Source organism: Athene cunicularia (genome assembly GCF_003259725.1).
Source record: "Athene cunicularia isolate RWA chromosome 10 unlocalized genomic scaffold, athCun1 chr10_part1, whole genome shotgun sequence".
Taxonomy (NCBI): Eukaryota; Metazoa; Chordata; class Aves; order Strigiformes; family Strigidae; genus Athene; species Athene cunicularia.
This window is the reverse complement of record NW_020799112.1, coordinates 8,080,675-8,098,096: the sequence shown is the minus strand read 5'-3', so window position 1 is coordinate 8,098,096 and position 17,422 is coordinate 8,080,675. Positions and strand designations below refer to the sequence as shown.

General features: G+C 42.1%; 2 protein-coding genes across 4 annotated transcripts in view; one reads left to right on the top strand and one right to left on the bottom strand.

Moving 5' to 3' along the window:
• Nucleotides 1–6,700, top strand: part of SPG11 (SPG11, spatacsin vesicle trafficking associated) — a 33,157-nt gene extending 26,457 nt beyond the window's left edge. For 2 of the 3 annotated variants that reach the window (XM_026856079.1, XM_026856078.1), the window contains exons 32-39: nt 700–837; nt 2,468–2,601; nt 3,174–3,281; nt 3,704–3,872; nt 4,628–4,716; nt 5,151–5,306; nt 5,759–5,910; nt 6,288–6,700. In XM_026856079.1, coding sequence (XP_026711880.1) covers nt 700–837; nt 2,468–2,601; nt 3,174–3,281; nt 3,704–3,872; nt 4,628–4,716; nt 5,151–5,306; nt 5,759–5,910; nt 6,288–6,468 — 1,127 coding nt within the window. In that variant the 3' untranslated portion in view covers nt 6,469–6,700. Of the gene's footprint in view, nt 1–699; nt 838–2,467; nt 2,602–3,173; nt 3,282–3,626; nt 3,873–4,627; nt 4,717–5,150; nt 5,307–5,758; nt 5,911–6,287 lie in introns of those variants that run through there. The other variant, XR_003399141.1, reaches the window with a different exon arrangement.
• A 1,479-nt stretch (nt 6,701–8,179) lies between these two features.
• EIF3J (eukaryotic translation initiation factor 3 subunit J) lies at nt 8,180–13,452 on the bottom strand. The gene is made up of 7 exons (XM_026856037.1): nt 13,438–13,452; nt 12,867–12,924; nt 12,525–12,616; nt 11,928–12,042; nt 10,769–10,927; nt 9,742–9,815; nt 8,180–9,187 (listed from the first exon to the last, which is right to left on the bottom strand). The coding sequence occupies exons 1-7, from the start codon at nt 13,450–13,452 to the stop codon at nt 9,059–9,061; spliced, it is 642 nt and encodes a 213-aa protein (XP_026711838.1). The 3' UTR covers nt 8,180–9,058.
• Nucleotides 13,453–17,422: the final 3,970 nt, after the last annotated feature.

Here is a 17,422-nt window from a genome sequence, read left to right as displayed (position 1 = left end):
TAAGAACTTTTTTTTTTTTTTTTTTTTTTTTCCCACTTCGTGAAATGAAGGATGTTTCTCAAAACAGCAGGAGTTTACTGGGGATACTTTTCTGTTTGAGTCACTTCCACTTTGCCACAACATTAACAACAGAGTTCCATGCGAAACAGTGAGCCATCAGCCAGAGATTCATGAGCCCAGGCGTGTTCTCCTCTGCTCCTCCTGTCTTCCACTCTGACACCCCTCACACTTGCGGCTCCCTTGTACCAGTTCTCTTGGTTAGCTCAGAGGATTGGGTGCCCCTCCTTCGGAGGAGTCAACTTGCCCAGCAGAAAACAAGTCCAGGAAAGTTTTCTGTTGACTTGAGTTCAGCTGGTTTGTGGAAGAGTGTGAATCAGAGCCACTGCAAGGGATGGGTTAGAACTGTGTTGTGTAAGGAAGAGGAAAATGTTCTTTTTTTCAGCAGCAGCAGGCTACTGGATTTGTCAAATTATAGGTGTAGTTAGAGTAGCAGTATGGTGGTTCAGTAGGATTTTGTTGGATTGAACTGGCAAAGAATAATTTAAGGAGAAAGATCAAAAGTGTCTGTAGAATTGTAGTTCCAAGTCCCAAGTCAGTCTGGATAAAGTTATCTTGGTTTGGAGTTTTTTCTATTAATGTAGCTGATCTCTCCTGAACAATTAGCACTGCTGACCTAACTCTTTTTCTCTGTGGGCACAGGACAGAAACAAGTTTGGAACCCTGCAGCTGAGGGTCAGGCATTCCTGCAGCTTGCGAAGCTCTGCCAGGATCATACATTGGTTGGCATGAAGTTGTTGGATAAAATTTCCTCTGTGCCGCATGGGGAACTGTCATGCAGTAAGTAAATGGCAAATAATCCTTGATGTAACTAGGGCATTGCTAAACATGGCACTGCCTGCTTCATCACATCACAAAGAGTTAAAGCAATGTGGATGAAGCATCTACTACCCATCTCAAATTCGATATTAAATTAATAGATCTGGTATATGCACAGTAAATAAGCATGTTGCTTAAGTGTTGCATCTGTTTACTTTCCAAACAAAATACAGGTATTTTTTTTCGTGCTAATAGCTAGGAAATGCAGTCAGTGAGTTACCTGAACTTTTGTAGTTATATGTTGCAGGAGGTATGGTGACTTTCTTCTTATGTATCACAACTAGAAATTGCTTTCTTTATCCCTTTGTTAAACAGACTTTCTAGATCTTTTGTGACTAAAGTCCATTCTACATTTTGCAGCTTTATGTACCATGGAGATGATGTCACTGACTTTATAAACCATCAGTACTGTTTTGTCACTGCTAACCAGCAGTGGTAAACTGCTAGTTCAGACTGTTCTTAAAAAGACTTACTATGGACAGTTCATCTCTGCGGAAAACGAATGAGAGTAAGATTTTGGTGTGAGTTGTCTCAAGAGTATTAACATGGGCAGAACTCCCAGAGGTGAGGAATGAGCAGCAGCAAAGGCATGGCCAAAGTTAAGGATGAAACTGTTCCATTAGAATCCAGCTGTAATATTGGAAATTCAGAAAACCTTTGTGAGAAAATAAGTAATTAAAAATATCATGTTCCATGTAATCTTTGTCCCTAACACATTTGTCCTGCTGTCAGATCTTAGCTTACCCCTTATTTTGTCAAGTTAAGTAGTATAAGGATGACTTAGTATTTTCATGTATAGCTGACTAAAGTAAGGACAGGAGTCTGAGGAAACAACATTGGGAATTATTAAATTGTGCTGGAGGACTCTACCTCTCTTTGAATGGAGTCTCTGCTACAGCACCTTTTTACAGGTAGAGGTATAATTGGTTTGTTTCAAAATATGTTGTATAGATTTATGACATTAACTGTGTTCTTTTAAAAATCTGCATTTTTAAATATGATGTGTACCAGTTCATATACTGCTACTGTTGTGAAGTTAATTGCATGTTGTTGAGAGTAAGTTCCAGGACTTGACTGTGTCATGATTGCTTTACAGGATCAGGTCAGGCCTTCCACAGAAATGGAGTATGCTAAGATGTGCTGGTTTGACTCATTTATTTAGTGTATGGAATTTATGAATGATTTTTCAAAGCCAGATGCAAAACTCATGGCCTGCCTTTTTCAGATGCAGAGCTGGCTGGTAATAGTGGAGTGCTGATGTGTTGTTATACATTTGTCAATCAGCTTTTGGTGGAGGAGGTTGGAAGTTTTGTGTGTGGAATGAAATAATGTCTCAGAAAATGATCCAGAAAACCCAGACTTCCCCACAGATTGAGCAGCCAGACTGAACGCGTGCTGTTATAGCAACTGCTACTTCTTAAAACTGCGTAGGACAGAACTGTAATAGCTCAACTTTCTAATCCAGTTCTGCTGTTTGTAACTGGAAGGGTTGTGTGTCCTCTGCAGAGATGTCTTTGCTTCTGGAGAGAGACATAATAAATAAGCTTCCTCAGCTGACTAACTGAAATAGCTGAACTCTTCTGTTCTTCAGTTACAGAATTGCTGATTTTGGCTCATAATTGCTTTAGTTTGACTTGCCACATGGAAGGGATCACCAGAGTCCTCCAAGCAGCCCGGCTTCTCACAGATGAACATTTGGCACCTAATGAAGAGTATGGGCTTGTGGTACGTGTTCTTGGTGCCGTCCGTGTTCATCCCGATGCTGCACAAAGGGTTCCACGTGCACTGGGGGAACATGAGGTACAGCCTCTCCCCTCTTGTCCTGTCAGCTTTGAAGCTCAAAGTGGGAGCTTGGTCTGGTGTGTGCAGGTGATGATTTTTTATCTCACAGAAAGAGAGGGGGAAATCTTGGAACGGTGAGGTGGCAACAGCGTGGTCAATCAGAATGGTGATGTCCAAGTTACTCAGCTCCAGGCGAAATGGGATGCTTTGTCTTAGCAGGCCATCATGTGTCTCTGCATCCTGGAGACTGGGACATGCCCAGTGTAATGGTGACATTGCTAAAAGATATCACTGCGGTTTTTTGTTTGGTAAAATGATGTCCTTTTACCTTGCAGTAAAAAAGATGCAGTAGATTAGTTTAAAAATAAACCCTATGTGGCTCTGAGGGAATGCACCTTGCTGTGCCGTGTAGCGATGTCGGTGAGCAGCCTTCTCCCCACTGCAGCACCAATGCCGTCAGGGAGGGGTTTTTCTGCTCTGCTTTGAGCTTTGTACTTATACTGTTGTTTCCACAGGTTCGTCTTCTTACTGGAATTGGCAGATACAATGAAATGACCTACATATTTGAACTGCTGCATGAGAAACACTATTTTGAAGTGCTCATGAGAAAGAAATTGGACCCAGTAAGTGGAGGGGGATAAAGGGTAGAAAACTTTTGGAGTCAGAAACAGATTTACACAAGGTGGAATTATCTGGGGATTTTAATTACTGGAGTGTAGGAGGTGTTAAGTTTCATAGCAATAAATAAATTCTAGGCTTTATTCTGTTTTTAGTTTGGCCAATTTGTCTAACTAATTCAGTGCTGCAGGGAGAGCAGTTTTGACATACGTATATAAATAAATGTGCTGGACTTTCTTACCTGACATAATGTAGTTAAGCACAAGTATAATATTGCCATTATGTTTTAAAGTACCATGGAGAAACCTCAGAGTGTAATGATTGCTTTTTGGAAAATTGTACCACAACAGATTTGCTTGTGGGTACCAAAATGTGAATTAAGAAAAGGCTCTTCAAATCTTAATCTGGTACTCCTTCATCTGCCCAGAGCGGGACACTGAAGACAGCTCTGCTGGATTACATCAAGCGTTGTCGTCCCGGGGACAGTGAGAAGCACAACATGATAGCCCTCTGCTTCAGCATGTGCCGAGAAATTGGGGAGAATCACGAGGCTGCTGCCTGCATCCAGCTTAAACTCATTGACTCTCAGCCATGGGGTGAGTGGAAGCTGCAGAAACAAGCAGGTTTAAGAAGGAAGACACAAAGGCTAAATGTAGTTTTGATTTCCTGAGTTGTCCTGGTAACATCCATTAAACTTCCACTGTCTAGAAGGAGGGTCCTGTTTGCCTTGGGGTATTCTTGTAATTAACAGCTTATCTGGCTGCTGTGGTATTCTTCAGAGAGTTGAAATTTTTGGCTCTTACCATAATGTATGTTCCTGTGGTGCTGTGCGTGGGGGGAGGTAAGGACACACATGTGCTGTCCTCGCTTAATAGGATCTGACACCATGTTTTTTTTTATAGAGAGCATATCTGTAAAGTGTTGGGGTTTTATGTTTGTTAACATGTAAACTTAGTGAGTTCTGTGCAGCTGAAAGAATGTGGGGACCACACCAAGAGCTCGCTGCAGAGCAGTTAGCCAGGACCATCGCAGCAGCTAAAACAGCAGCTGTGCCAGATGGTTTCTGAATTTAGCTGGTGATAGTCAGTGCTTGTATCTACCACAAATGTAGGATCAGGATTTCCTTTCAGTTCTTCTGTCACTCGATTAGGTTCTGGCAATGGCTTTGGTCTGTTAACTGAATAGGTATTACTCTTTCTTTGCACTTTCTTAATACAAGATTTTTTTTAGTCTTTTGTTGCTTTCTGAAACACCACTAGGGACAGATTTGGTACCAGGAGCTATTTTTGTAAATTGCTTTGTCACCCTTACAAATAATTGGTTATTCTTTTTTTTTTTTTCCCCATTTCAGAGGAGTCTCTTCAGGATATTGCAAATTTAAAGAAACTGCTGATGAAAGCTCTGACTCTCTTTATTGATGCAGCAGAAAGTTATTCCAAGGTAAAAAGAGATGGAATTGTAGGACTGCAATACAGCATTGGGAGCATCCAAGGAGTGAGCAAAGCTACTCTCAGGAGGGTGTGCAGGATCCAGCCCCAGCAGAGGAGGAGCAGAGGAATCCCCTGCTCTCTCAGCTTGGCGGCATCTAAAACCAGTTCCCCAGTTTTAGAGGGGTGACCATGAACTTAACTAGCAAGAACAGAGTGTTACAGAGAGTGTTTAAAAACTGCTGTGATTACGTTTGTAATTGACGTTTGTATTTGTGGTGACTGAAGCTTCATTTCAAATGGAACATGATCAGTGATATAACTGGAGTGATCTAAAAGATGAAATACCAGACAGCTCTGAACTCATTGTTGCTCTCAGGAATACTTATTCCTTTCCTCTAGAAACATGCTTCAGAAGCTTGTGTTTATCTTTGATTTATTAAACAGGACTCCTGTGTCCGCCAGTCCTTGCGTTGCAGCCGGCTAATGAAGCTGATAACGCTCCAGCTGCACTTCCTCAACACTGGGCAGAGCACGATGCTGATCAACCTGAGCAGACAGAACCTGATGGACTCCATCCTGTCCTTGCCTAGATTCTACCAGGTAAGCCTGGCTTCATCACCGGTTATTTTTTCTGAAAATGATTGTAACAGCAGGTACCTGTGCACTCTGCTCCTGGGAGCGGAAGGCTCAGCCCTTCCACTGTTGTCCCATGGTATTGCAGGAGTGAGCTCAGAAACGTCAGCACAGGCCTCGCTCTCCTGCGAATCCACACTAGACCTCAAATCTAACAGACAGCGGTATTTGTAAATTTGGAAATAAGTGAGAAATGGGCTCTTTTTGAAGAGAACAAATGACTGCCCTCTGACATTTTGTTTAGGGGCTAAGGAAAATTATTTGCAGCATTTTGTTACCCTCTTATTTCTCTGTAATACAGCTGCTTTCAAGAACAGCATCAATCAGAAGACCTAGAATATTTTAAGTATTCTGAATACAGGAATATTTCTGTGCAAGAATAATCTGCTTAGTAATTCCAGCATCTGTTCTCCCTGCAGGCAGCTATTGTGGCTGAGGCTTATGAGTTTGTTCCAGATTGGGCTGAAGTTCTGTATCAACAAGTGATCACCAAGGGAGACTTCACTTACTTAGAAGAATTTAAACAACAAAGACCACTGAAGCCCAGCCTATTTGAGGAGATTGCCAAGAAGTGAGTAGTTCCATGGTCAAATTGGAACTTTCTTTTCCACAGGCTGTTTTTAGAGGAGCAGCTGCATGTTTAACAGCATGTGGGTCTTAGTACTGTTAAAACCTTTTATGTGATAGTCATATACAGACTTGAGACCTGTGTTCAGTTTCTAAGCATAATGTGGAAATAGGCCTGGATCTACCTGTTTTATTGAGCTGGACAAATAGGGTGTGCCTTAGGGCTGGTCAGATCAAATCTCTTTAAAAATGAATTGAATGTACATGTTGAGCACAACCTCTTTTTGAGAAAGAAAGTTCTTAGAGTTCTACAGCAAGACAGTTTTAGAACTGGTTTCTGTGCAGCCTTTCTATTTCAATTACCTGTACAATTATTTTCAGAGTTAAACAGCACCCACCTGCTGACACTGCTCTGAAAAACCTGAAGAAATTGCTCACTTACTGTGAGGACATCTATATGTACTACAGGCTGGCCTACGACAACAAGTTCTACGATGTGGTAAATGCGCTCCTGAAGGATGCACAGACAGGCTGTTGCCTTAACGATCTGTTATCCAACTAGACCCCAGCCTCCAGGAAGCAGAGCCTGGCTCTGATGAGCCCCAGCACCACAGCTTCTTGCAGGGTTAGTACTGATCCTTTAGCAGATATTTTTATCAATTTTCTGCTTACAGTGATACACTGCTCTGAAAGTTACTCCAGAAAACTGGTGGTGGTTGTAAATATTTAAAATTCTGAGACTGTGTTAACCTAAAATTGTGTTTTGTATAATAAATCTTACTGTTCACAAAATACTCAACTAACCAGTGCATGCAGGCAGGCACAGCTGATGAGGAACCACAGAGATCCAGCAGCCCTTTAAATTAGGGGTGTGGATGAGGGATCACCACATGAATTGCATCTAAACCAACAAAAGGCTGAAATGGAAGGTGCAGAATATCCAGTACACTGACAATGGAATAAGCAGAATTAGTAAACTCCTTGGGAAGTTTCAGCTATGCACTATAATCATCTGTTCTGTGATTCCAGTCTGGTTAGGCTGGGTTTGTTTTCTAGCTTAGAGATACTGTACAACTCTAAACAGCATTAATTGGCTACTGTCCTAGAGTAAAAGAATTAATCAAGTACAAACATATACTTATTAAATTTTAAGTCCTTTCCATGCTTAGAGTCCTGCAGAGCAGAGCTGGTTATGGAGACCCTGTCAGGAGTGTGCAGCCAGCGCATTCTGCTGCTTTCACCTCTTGATAAGTTCACAAAATCAGGTCTGATTTAACTGGGGAGGGGGACAGGACTTGGGCATGGCTTCAGGCAGAAATGCAGTTTCAGCTTGGAGTCTGTATGCTCCCAAAATAAACGCAGAGCTTCCAACTAATCCCAAGACCTTCCCTCTTGCCAAAGAAAGAGGGGTGAGGGGGGCTGACAGCTACAGGCAGCTTTGAAGAAAAATTAAGCAATGACATCCTATCTAAACATTATCCTTGCAAAAATACACTTCCCACAGCAACCCTGGTAATCAGCAGAGAGATGCTGACTTGGATTTACAGCTTAAGAGTCCTGCTGGTTGCTGAACATTTCCACACCAGCAGCTGCTGCACATGAGCAGTTATTTACACACAGAGCATTCATCTCCAGCCTGCCAGGGCAGCACCAGAACTTGGACAGAGGTGTAGTACAACTCACAGCTCCTTTGGTTAAAAAAAAAAAATAAATTATGTAGTGAGGCTTGTGCCTGAATGGAACCTGATTTAGAATTCCTGTTCTAGTCAGTCTAAGGTAAATGATGGCAAGCAAGCTTTTAGCTTGAAGTTCCTGGCATCAAAGTAGAACCTCAAGCTCTCCCAAGAGCTACCAGCACTGAGCCGGGGAGGGTCTGAATGAGGCTGTCCTGGCAAGAGCACCCACATATCCCACCCAAACTCAGCAACACCACCTGCCCGGTCAAGAAAAACAACGACTTCCACTGCCAAGGGACCCTGAAATAGTCCCAAGGCAAGTAAGTACAAGCACTGAGCTCAGCAGGCCTGGCAACAGGAAAGATTGAAGTTGGCCATGGAAGTACCTGGATTGCAGCAGTCCTGGAAGACCTTTGTTGACCATCAGCATCTCTAAGAGTCTTAGCATAAACAGCCATTTTAGAAATAAAGGAAATCCTGCCCCTCTAACACCAGTTAAGCTACAAGACTGAGCAACACGTCTCAGTTTTGCAACTCTGCCACTTGATGTATTTTTATGGTAAGATACTAAAAGAAATGGTTCAAAGGCAGATGCAGTGAAGTCCTCAATAGTGATTTTTATTAAATTAGTTGCTTTATAAAACATTGCAGATGTTGTAATTGTTAACATAACAATTTGCCCAACTGTAGTAACTGTTGCAGTTTGCTAAGCAAGTTTTTTTTTAAATGAAAGAAAATGGCTGAGTTGTGAAAAATCTACCACAACCCATGAGACCAAAAGGAGTTCTTGTTTTTTTACACTTAAACCAGGCAATTAACTGTTAAAGAATACCCAACCCATATAGCTGCATTAGTAGAAATTTAGATGAATGGAAACTAAACTTCATACTTCAGACTCAAGTTGTTTTTTTCAAAGAAGCAACTCTCACCTTGTTCTGACCCACTCCGTGAGTATCCCGAGCAGTGTGTTCCCCAGTGCAGTATCCTCACCCTGAAGTTAGCAGTTCCCCTTCACAATACACTGAAAACCTCAAGCTCTAACTTAAGACAAAGCAATTATAATACTAAGTGCACACCATGCCCTTGCTGCAAACTGCCTCTGTTCATCAACCAGGTCCCCTGCAGGGGTACAGTTAAGGCCATGTCTCTGAACTGTGCTGGTAATACTTCACCTCATTGAAATTCCTTTCCAATTTAGCAGCTGTTACTATAAAATCAGATAGCAACAGTGACCATTATCAGAATTTTGGTTTTTTTAACTGCAATTTACATAGCTTTTAAATGTTTTCATTCTAACCCCTGACCACAGACCAGGAAAGGCCAGTGCTTCAGCACAGACCGTCAAGAGTTAAACCACCAGCACAGAGATACTGCAATTTTGATTGTAGCATTTGGCAGAATTTAAAGGAAGAAAAGTTGTGCTACATGTTTAAGGGATTATGGGCAACAGAAAGACAACAGAAGGGGAGATAAACGTCACATGAAGTCTTCAAAGTCTTGTACATATTCTCCGTCATATCCTCCGTAATCAGCCAGGTCATCTTTCATAGTAGCCTTTAAACCACCTCCAGGCACAACACCTTTTTTCTTCTTTTTGGCTTTATTCTGCTTAAATAGGAAGAGCATGTTTTCTTTAAAACCCACAGCAATGTGTTCTACTCAGATTTAGAGTAACACCACATGTCTCTGGGTACAAGCACTCTCATACGCACTTGCCTATGCTCTTACTGTTCCTTTAGTTTGCATGACAGTGTATAAATCCCAGTTATCTGCTGTTCAAAATCTCCAACTTTGGCAAAGATTTAAGTCACATCCATAGATTGGTTTTCTATTGACATTTAACTCTAAATGAGCTTCCATCTTTAGGATATCCTCTCAGCTGTTTTAACTCCATGACAGCACAAAATGGAACCAGGTTACATGTAGGAAACACTTCTATAAATTAGTCGAGGTTTTGCCTGCGATCTCTAGACTCAATCAACCCCCAATCACCTCATACAGTAAAGAAGATTTAACACTAAACCAGTCCCCAACGTTATAATTTAATCTCCTGCTACTACAAAATCAGCAGTTCAAGTCAGTGTTAAACATTATAGCCATTTTCCAGCCTGGCCCCCTTAGCAAGTACCATTATTGCTGCAGAAACACAGAAATCTTACCTTTTCTTGTTTTTGTTTTTCACTGCATAGTACTGTCAAAGTATTTGTGATCTTTTTCAAATCATCAATTTCCACTACATCAAGGGGGGAAAAAAAAAAAATCCTCATCAATATTGTTCTTAAAGGCAGTTAATTAACATCAACATTATCTAAAACCAAGAAATAAACATGTAATAAGTAGAGGTGATTACTTGATTTAAATCAGCAAAATACAGACAGGGTACTTCTGATCAGTTATTATTTCAGCCAGCCTGAGTTCAGCACAAGGTAAAACTTGCAAATTAAAGTGAACACAACAGTCTTAATGAGAATGCACCTGAACAGTAAAACATATCAAAAGGAGCAGTGGCTTAACAATAATATTCACAACAAATAGTCAGAGCAGTTGCGAGTCCCTCCCTCTGGAAGGCCTGGAGTCCATCTGAAGTGCAAGCTGCCAGCTCCCTTCAGCCTGTGATCCCCGTATTTATACAGCACTAAAGAGCATCAAGTTACCCCTTGAGTGAAGGACAACATGCGTACAGGACAGGAAAGGTCTCAAGCAATGTGCTTGCTGAGTGCTTGAGCCCACCAGAGCAGTGGAACAAGACAAGGTTCAGATAGTTTTATCTCTATAGCTCCCTGCTGAATTCCAGAACAATATTTTGTGGTACCAGAATGACACAAGCTTGATTTTGTAACAGTTTCCTTACAAATGAGTTATCTGGCTCAGAGAATTTTTTACTACTATTATTATTATTTTAGAAATGGTTTTAAGAAAAACAAACAAGATTTAGATGAACATAAAAATTCACACTCTAAAGTGACCATCTTTAACTGGCATGCAGAAAGAGTAACTCATAAGCACACAATCCGTAAAAACGCTTGTGGGAATGGAATTGGATCCTAGTCAGCAAAACAAACGAGTATTTCATTTAGTATAAACTGCATCGATCAACCTGGATTTAATATTTACTATAACAGCATGTTTCAACTCCCTCACAGTTTTATGCACAATGTATTCTAGGATGTCTTTCACTTAACTTACATGAAATACATACGTCTCGAACTAATGCTTCCAAAAAACTGGCATAATGTAATGATTTTTCATACTGTGTAATTTTCTCTTTTAGTAATTTGCCAAATTCCGTAAAGTCATCTTTTGAAGAGGGATTCATGGCATCTATTCCACAAGTGTTATTTACACCTGCACAAAAAGACAGAGGTATTACAGAAAACGTTAGCTGTGATCCCTCAAAGATGACCCTAAAGGAACAAGTAACATTCACATTCAGTTCCTTCACCTCCAAAGCTTTACAAAGCCAAAGCCCAGGTTTACTCACTCACCAAAGCCAACAGCCTGTTACTGGCCTGTACAGGGAGGTATTTTGCTGCAGAACTTAGTAATTTGAACCAGCTATTTCTAGAGCAACATGCACTACAGGAAACCCTTTTCCCCTTAAATAAAGAATTCCTGTCTGGAGCTCTTAAGTGCAAAATGCAGTTGGTTCTTTGCAGCCATGTTTAATGCACCCACCCTCTTCAAGGCACTGTACTCTCTCAGAAGACTCAGAGCAGAATTTTCACTGAGTAATAAGCTGGGTAAATCACTACCATCAAGGAAACATACTTTTATGTTTGAAGGATGCTACTGTGAATCAAGATCTTTGCTAGTTCCATCAAAGCACAAAACCAGAATGATCTGCTCAAGCCTGCTTTGTCTAGGCGAGGGAACGAGCTCACCCCACTGACCTCACTGGCGTTCTCAACACCGGCCTCATTGCACCGATCGCCTGAAGTGGCACTCACACAAGTCACACTGCGCCACACTTGTCTACTGGCCTCATTAAACCCATGTCATGAAGCACCCCAGAACATTAAGAGACAGCACTTCTTTCTTTTTACACACTCATCTTTTTACCAGAAGTACTGGTATGTTGGGAAATTTAGTCAGCCATCTTTTTCCTATAACCACAACATATTAAGAAAAAGCACCTTCTATTCTGAAGATGTTTTTGTGGTTCCTGCAATTAGTCCTTAGTGCCAGCACACGCCTCCAGCAGTTTGAGTTTAAACCCCTCTCCTCTCAGTAGCACAACCTGCACTTGCCCTGACAGACAAATCCTGCAGGGTCCCCCCCCACCACACAGTTTCCTTCAGAGGATACAGCACTTGCGTGCCTTGCTTGGCTTGGGCACAACACTTACCAAAGGTTTCTTTTGCTAACTCAAGGTCTGACTCCTCTTGTAATTTCTTTAGTCGTAGTTTGTCTGCTAACTGTTCTTCTGGTGTAAGTTCTTTATGTTCCTCTGGTGCCTCTAACTGAATTTAAAAGCGTATATAGGGAGAACGTTATATTTCTTCCCCTTGAGCAGAGATCAAGGGTATCACAAGAAATGGAGTTTTTTTGCAGTGCCACCCCAACAGCTCACTTCTGCCTGAACTGAGCACACCTTAAGCGTGTACAAACCTGAAACCCATCCCACTGAAGTGTAACAATGCCACATTGTTTAAGAAATTGTTCATTTTACAAGAAGTGGAAAGAAACACCTTAGTTCTGAGTTTCACAACTGCATGTTTTATCATGCGGTGCATTACAAAGGAAACAGATAAGCATTATTTCAGTAACTGATTAAATTACAGAGAAATTAAAACTAACATCCCCCTGATGCTATTAAGTACAAGACTTAAGTTTGTTTTATGAGACTAGTCAAGATCTTTACAGGTCATCTTCAACCTCAAAAAAAAAAAAATAAAATCAAACCTGCCCTCTAAATTTTATGATAACCAGAAGAAATAGTTACCCTTTTTTTAAGCTCCTCTTGCTTTTTCTTCTGTAGCTTTTCTTTTTCTTTTATTTTTTCTGCTATTTTCTTTTTTTCTGAAACTTTTGGTTCTGCAAAACATTGAACAATACAGCTCTCAAAAGAGTTCATGATTTTTTTTCCCCAGCAACTACATAGAAACACTAATCAAAGAGAAAGCCACAACGCTCAGTTACTGGAACCTGAACACAGAGTGAAGAGACAGGCTTTGTCAAAAACAAACCCAGGCCTATTAAGTGGGTTTGATTCTTCAGATACACTCAAGACAAAACAGAATGATGTCTGTTCTCTGCAGAGCCACGTACAACTTTAAAATCTCACCTTGTTTTACCTCCGTCTCCTTTACTTCCTCCTCTTCCTCCTCATCATCCCAGTTATCCTACAAAATAAGTTTTAATGAGGATTCCTTTACAGATATTTTCTACTTGTGTATGTTAAAATACAAAGAACAGCAGCTTACATATAACCTCTTTAAACACTCACGTATCCAATAATCTTATGTGGTGGGGTGAGGAAGTGGGGAGAGCTGTACACAAGGGCATGGCTTCTGGGAGGTGACGCAGGATGTTTCAGGACCCATTCTTACCATGAAAAAGGCAGCTTTTATTCAAATAATGTACTTACAAAAGGAAGATTACGAACAGTCAAACCAGCACCCACAGTAAAACATGAGTTTATTGAAATTTCTTGTATTACACACTACAAGATACTGCAATGTCACTGGGTGCACACACATAGCTCAGCTGACACCATTTTACACCAGAACACGCTGTCACCACCACCTGAAGACACCAGTGTGCCCCGGACCTGCTGCTGATAATGTGCAGCAGACAAGGAAAGCGGCAGTGAACAGGGGAACACAGGGAGCCCAGCTTCAGGCAGGAACACCAACTTGGAACTGCCACATGACCACTTTTTTTGACCAACAACCTCTGCTTTTTCTCTAAGCAAAGGAGCTACCAAAGGGCTCTTCCCACAGACAAATCCCTCAAATGTTCTCCAACAGCTACCATGTTCTTCAGCCCAGCTGCGGTGTTTGCATTAACTGCCTCCAGTTTTCACCCTCAGCACATTCAAGATCCATGGTGGTCCCCAGCCAGCACTCACAGCCCTCCTGCCCTGCAGAGCTGCTGTCTCCCCAGCCTCATTGCCACCGGCCTGCACCCAAGGGGATGATCCACTGACCAAAGCACTGCACGGTTCAACCCAGCACTGAGGAAGTTCCCCTTTCTGCAGAACCGACCCTGCCAGCAGGAATTCTGCAGTTTCTTCCTGACAGCTCCCTGGGTAAGGGTTATGTTCCCATATTCTATCCCATGTTCTCCAAATTCTAGCAGATGGCCTCTGCGTGGAAGTCAATGCCCTAAAACTGACCCGAAGCTCCATGCCAAATACCACACAATGTACACACCAGAAGTTAAACCCAAGAGATCTCACAGGAATCTAATTTTAGTTACCTGATTCAGCTTAACTCATAACCTCAGGAGATTCCATTTGCCAAGACCTAGTTTACACAAAACTCACACCTACTGTCAGTACATCATTAGAGCTAAGCTTAAAACCCATAAATCCTGAACTCTGTGATTTCCACCTCACAACAGTCATGTGAACGGTCCTGCAAACTATTTATTAATTTCTAAGGGTTGCTACTGACATGGCAAAATAAAAGACATCGGTGGAAGAACTCAGTATTTCACTGCAATGTGTTGACCCAAGCAAGGAAGACACCCGAGTTCATCTACCAGCTCACGCAAGTTAATTGGCGCTTGTAAGGGCTCCAGCTTCCCTTCCACATTCCAAGAAGCTGACTTGAATTTGGAGCAGCATTATTTTAGCTCCTATCTAATTAAGAGTTTTGTTACACCCACTTCTTAAATAGCTCTTTTCATTACTGCTGTATGTAACTTGCTGCCTTATCCCTTGCCCTGTCCCTCACAGATTTTAAAATCAAGTATTTTACAGTGCACAACCCCAGAGGAAGGGTGCCCTGCCCGCACTCTCGAGGGACTCAGGACTGAAGGGAACTCCGCGCGTTGTTAGTGCGTTTGGGAGGCTGAAGAGAAGGTACGTGGGCAAGGACTTCCACGTGAGGACACAGGCTCCTTGCCCACAGCAGATGCCGTGCCTGCACGGGGACAGTGTGTGACGGCGAGAGCGCTCTGGGCAGGGCAGCCCACGGACATCCCGACCCAGCCAAGGTGCACAGCTTTCCCAGCTACGCCCAATATTGTCTCACTCTTCAAGCTTTTTTTTTTTTCCCCCCCCCCCTTTTTAAACAGCAATAGAACATGAGTAATGTATTAGGCAGGCTTTTTTTAAAAATTTTTTTCTATGTTTTATAAATTCCAGTGAACTTTCTCAGAGGAAAAGAAAATTGTTTTAGTGCTGTATCTTTCCAGTGATACTAAGTAATTCAAAGAAGACATCTTTATTCCAGAATATATCCACTAAAGTAGCTTAAAACTTTTGAAGTATTTCAACAATACTCATTACACATACTTATCTAAAATAAGGTTACTGAAAGCATCTTCTATTTCATGTAAATAAACTCCTAATGAGAGCAGCTCTCTCACGATTTCATATGCTCCATCACAGGTACCTTAAACACAGGATAATCCATATTATTCCTAAAAAAAACCCAGAAGACATGATCACAAAGTGACAGGTACTGCACATTTAGACTCCCAGCTAAAGCAGAACGCTCTGTGTCAGAGGGCAGTGGCAGTACCATGCCGAAGGCTGTCTCCTGGGGGATAAGAGGCACATTTCCCAGTTTTGGCTTTGCTAAGCATGGAATTGCCCAAGAGTAAATAGATGAAAATGCCTTGGCAGGAGGCCAGTCTTCTGGGAAACTTGTGTTCAGGGTAACACTGGAGAGGAGTTTTGTTACTGATGAAGGTGATAATTTTAACCTGGGGAAGTTCCCTAAACAGTTACTTTAGTTCACTCTAAAAAGTCTTTCAAAATAAACTACAAAATCTGAATATATAAAACACATCCCAAAATGTGAAATATAAACCTTAAAGCAAATAATTGTCAGAAAACACTTTGTGCTTCTACTTTAGACCATGTCATTCTTCTTATGCAGGTACTTCCCCAGGGTAGACCCCTGCAAACAAGGAATCCAGAGCTGAAGCAACCACCTCCCAGGCTCAGTTGTGGGATCTTTAGTGTTTCTACAGGGAGAGCAAATCAAAGTAAAATAAAACAGCTTACTATGTTGGACCGGTCTTTCTCTCTAGATGCAGTTCCAGTACTAAAACCATACCCTTCAGAAAGAGTTAAGTATTTGCATTCTTACTACATGTGAGGAAACTTTATTCCTTTATTGAAACAGCCCCAGAAAGCACAGGTGTCCTCAAGAGAATAACACCAAGAGTCCAGTTCTCTGGACATTCCATCTTAGCTGAAAAGTTTCTCACTTTCAACGGAAGGAGGAAAAGCAAAAAGGCAGCCTCACGGAGACAATGAGTTTAAGATACAGGTGTATATATACACATATATAAATTATATGTATGGTTACCTGCTAACCACACTCCTTACAAATGGCTGTAGCTGCTGTATACAGAGATACCTTCACATTTCGCCTGCTGTAATGTGACAGCTGTGATAACTACAGGGTGTGGGTGTTATTACATTCAAGAAGGAAAATGGACAGTCTGTAACTCACAAAAATTTGTTTGGTTTTTTGTTGTTTGGGTGGTTTTTTAAAGAGACTATGAACTACTTTTTCATACTATCTATAAAAAGAATACCATCCTAAGCTCCAAGGACAACTGTGTCAGTGTTTTTCAAAGATTCTGGTAATGCAGTCAGCAGCCTCAATAACCAACCCAACAAGTCCTCACCCTGCAAGCAGCAACAGAAAAAAGAGCTTCATACCTCTGACCCTACAATGACCAAGCCACCTCAGAGTCTTACAGTAACTGAGCAGCCTGATTTGAAACAAAAACGCCTTTTGCAGTTGACCTATTTCCATTCCTTACACTCATCAAGCACTTCCCTTGTACGTTCACTGTATCATTTTGTTGACTGCCCGTAGGAACACGGAGCAAACCGAGCTTTCTGCGGCATCCGCCACTCAGTCCCCCTGGCTTGCTAAGGGGCAGCTGGAATTAAGTAGGAGAAAACCAGCTTTTAAGGAATATCTGCTTTCATCTGCTTCATGTAAATAAACATCAGCACATTTTATTACTGATTCCATTCAGATATCACTCTGAAACAGTAAAAATCCATTTTGAAATAATGCGTTAAGTAAGCATATTTTAAGTGATCTGGGCACTACCAAATCTGAAACTGCACAGTAAGGCTGCTGGACTTCCCAACTGTAGTGATGGGGCCTGGAGAAGGGGGGTGGAGTGTGAAGAAATAATAAAAAAAAAAGTGGAAAAGATATGCTTCCACAACACCCAAGTTTCTGGTCAACGGCAGAAGAAGGAATACAGCACCGTTTCCATTCAATCCCATCCTCATGTCTCACCCAGCATGCCACACTCAAAACTACGAGTCTGAAAGGTTATAGAAAGCAAGGGGCTACTAGCCGGCCACAGGAAAGCGCCCAGAAGCCTGGGCAAACACCTGGGAAGCAGCAGGTGGATCCCCCAAGGAGCAGGAGACGCCTCTTCAGGCTTGAGAAACGTCTGTCTGTCTTCGTCTCCCCTGGCAGACCCAACGCTGAGGGAACAAACCTCGGGCAGAAACGCCCGCTCTGAGCGGGGATTAAGGGGCGCCGGGCAGACACAGACTCGTTTTCCACTTGGCATTTTGACTCGTCATCTGTAACCGACCGCTGCCCTTTCGCGGCGCCGACACCCGGGAGTCGTTTCCCCGTAGGCCGAGACCCGCCCGGGCCGCCCCGGGAGACCCCCGCCGCCTCC

Coding starts and splice junctions, on each gene's coding strand:
- EIF3J (XM_026856037.1), bottom strand. Junction 12,617..12,866: donor GGAGACGGAGGTAAAACAAG/GTGAGATTTTAA, acceptor AATGTTTTGCAG/AACCAAAAGTTTCAGAAAAA. Junction 9,188..9,741: donor AAAAACAAAAACAAGAAAAG/GTAAGATTTCTG, acceptor CTATTTAAGCAG/AATAAAGCCAAAAAGAAGAA.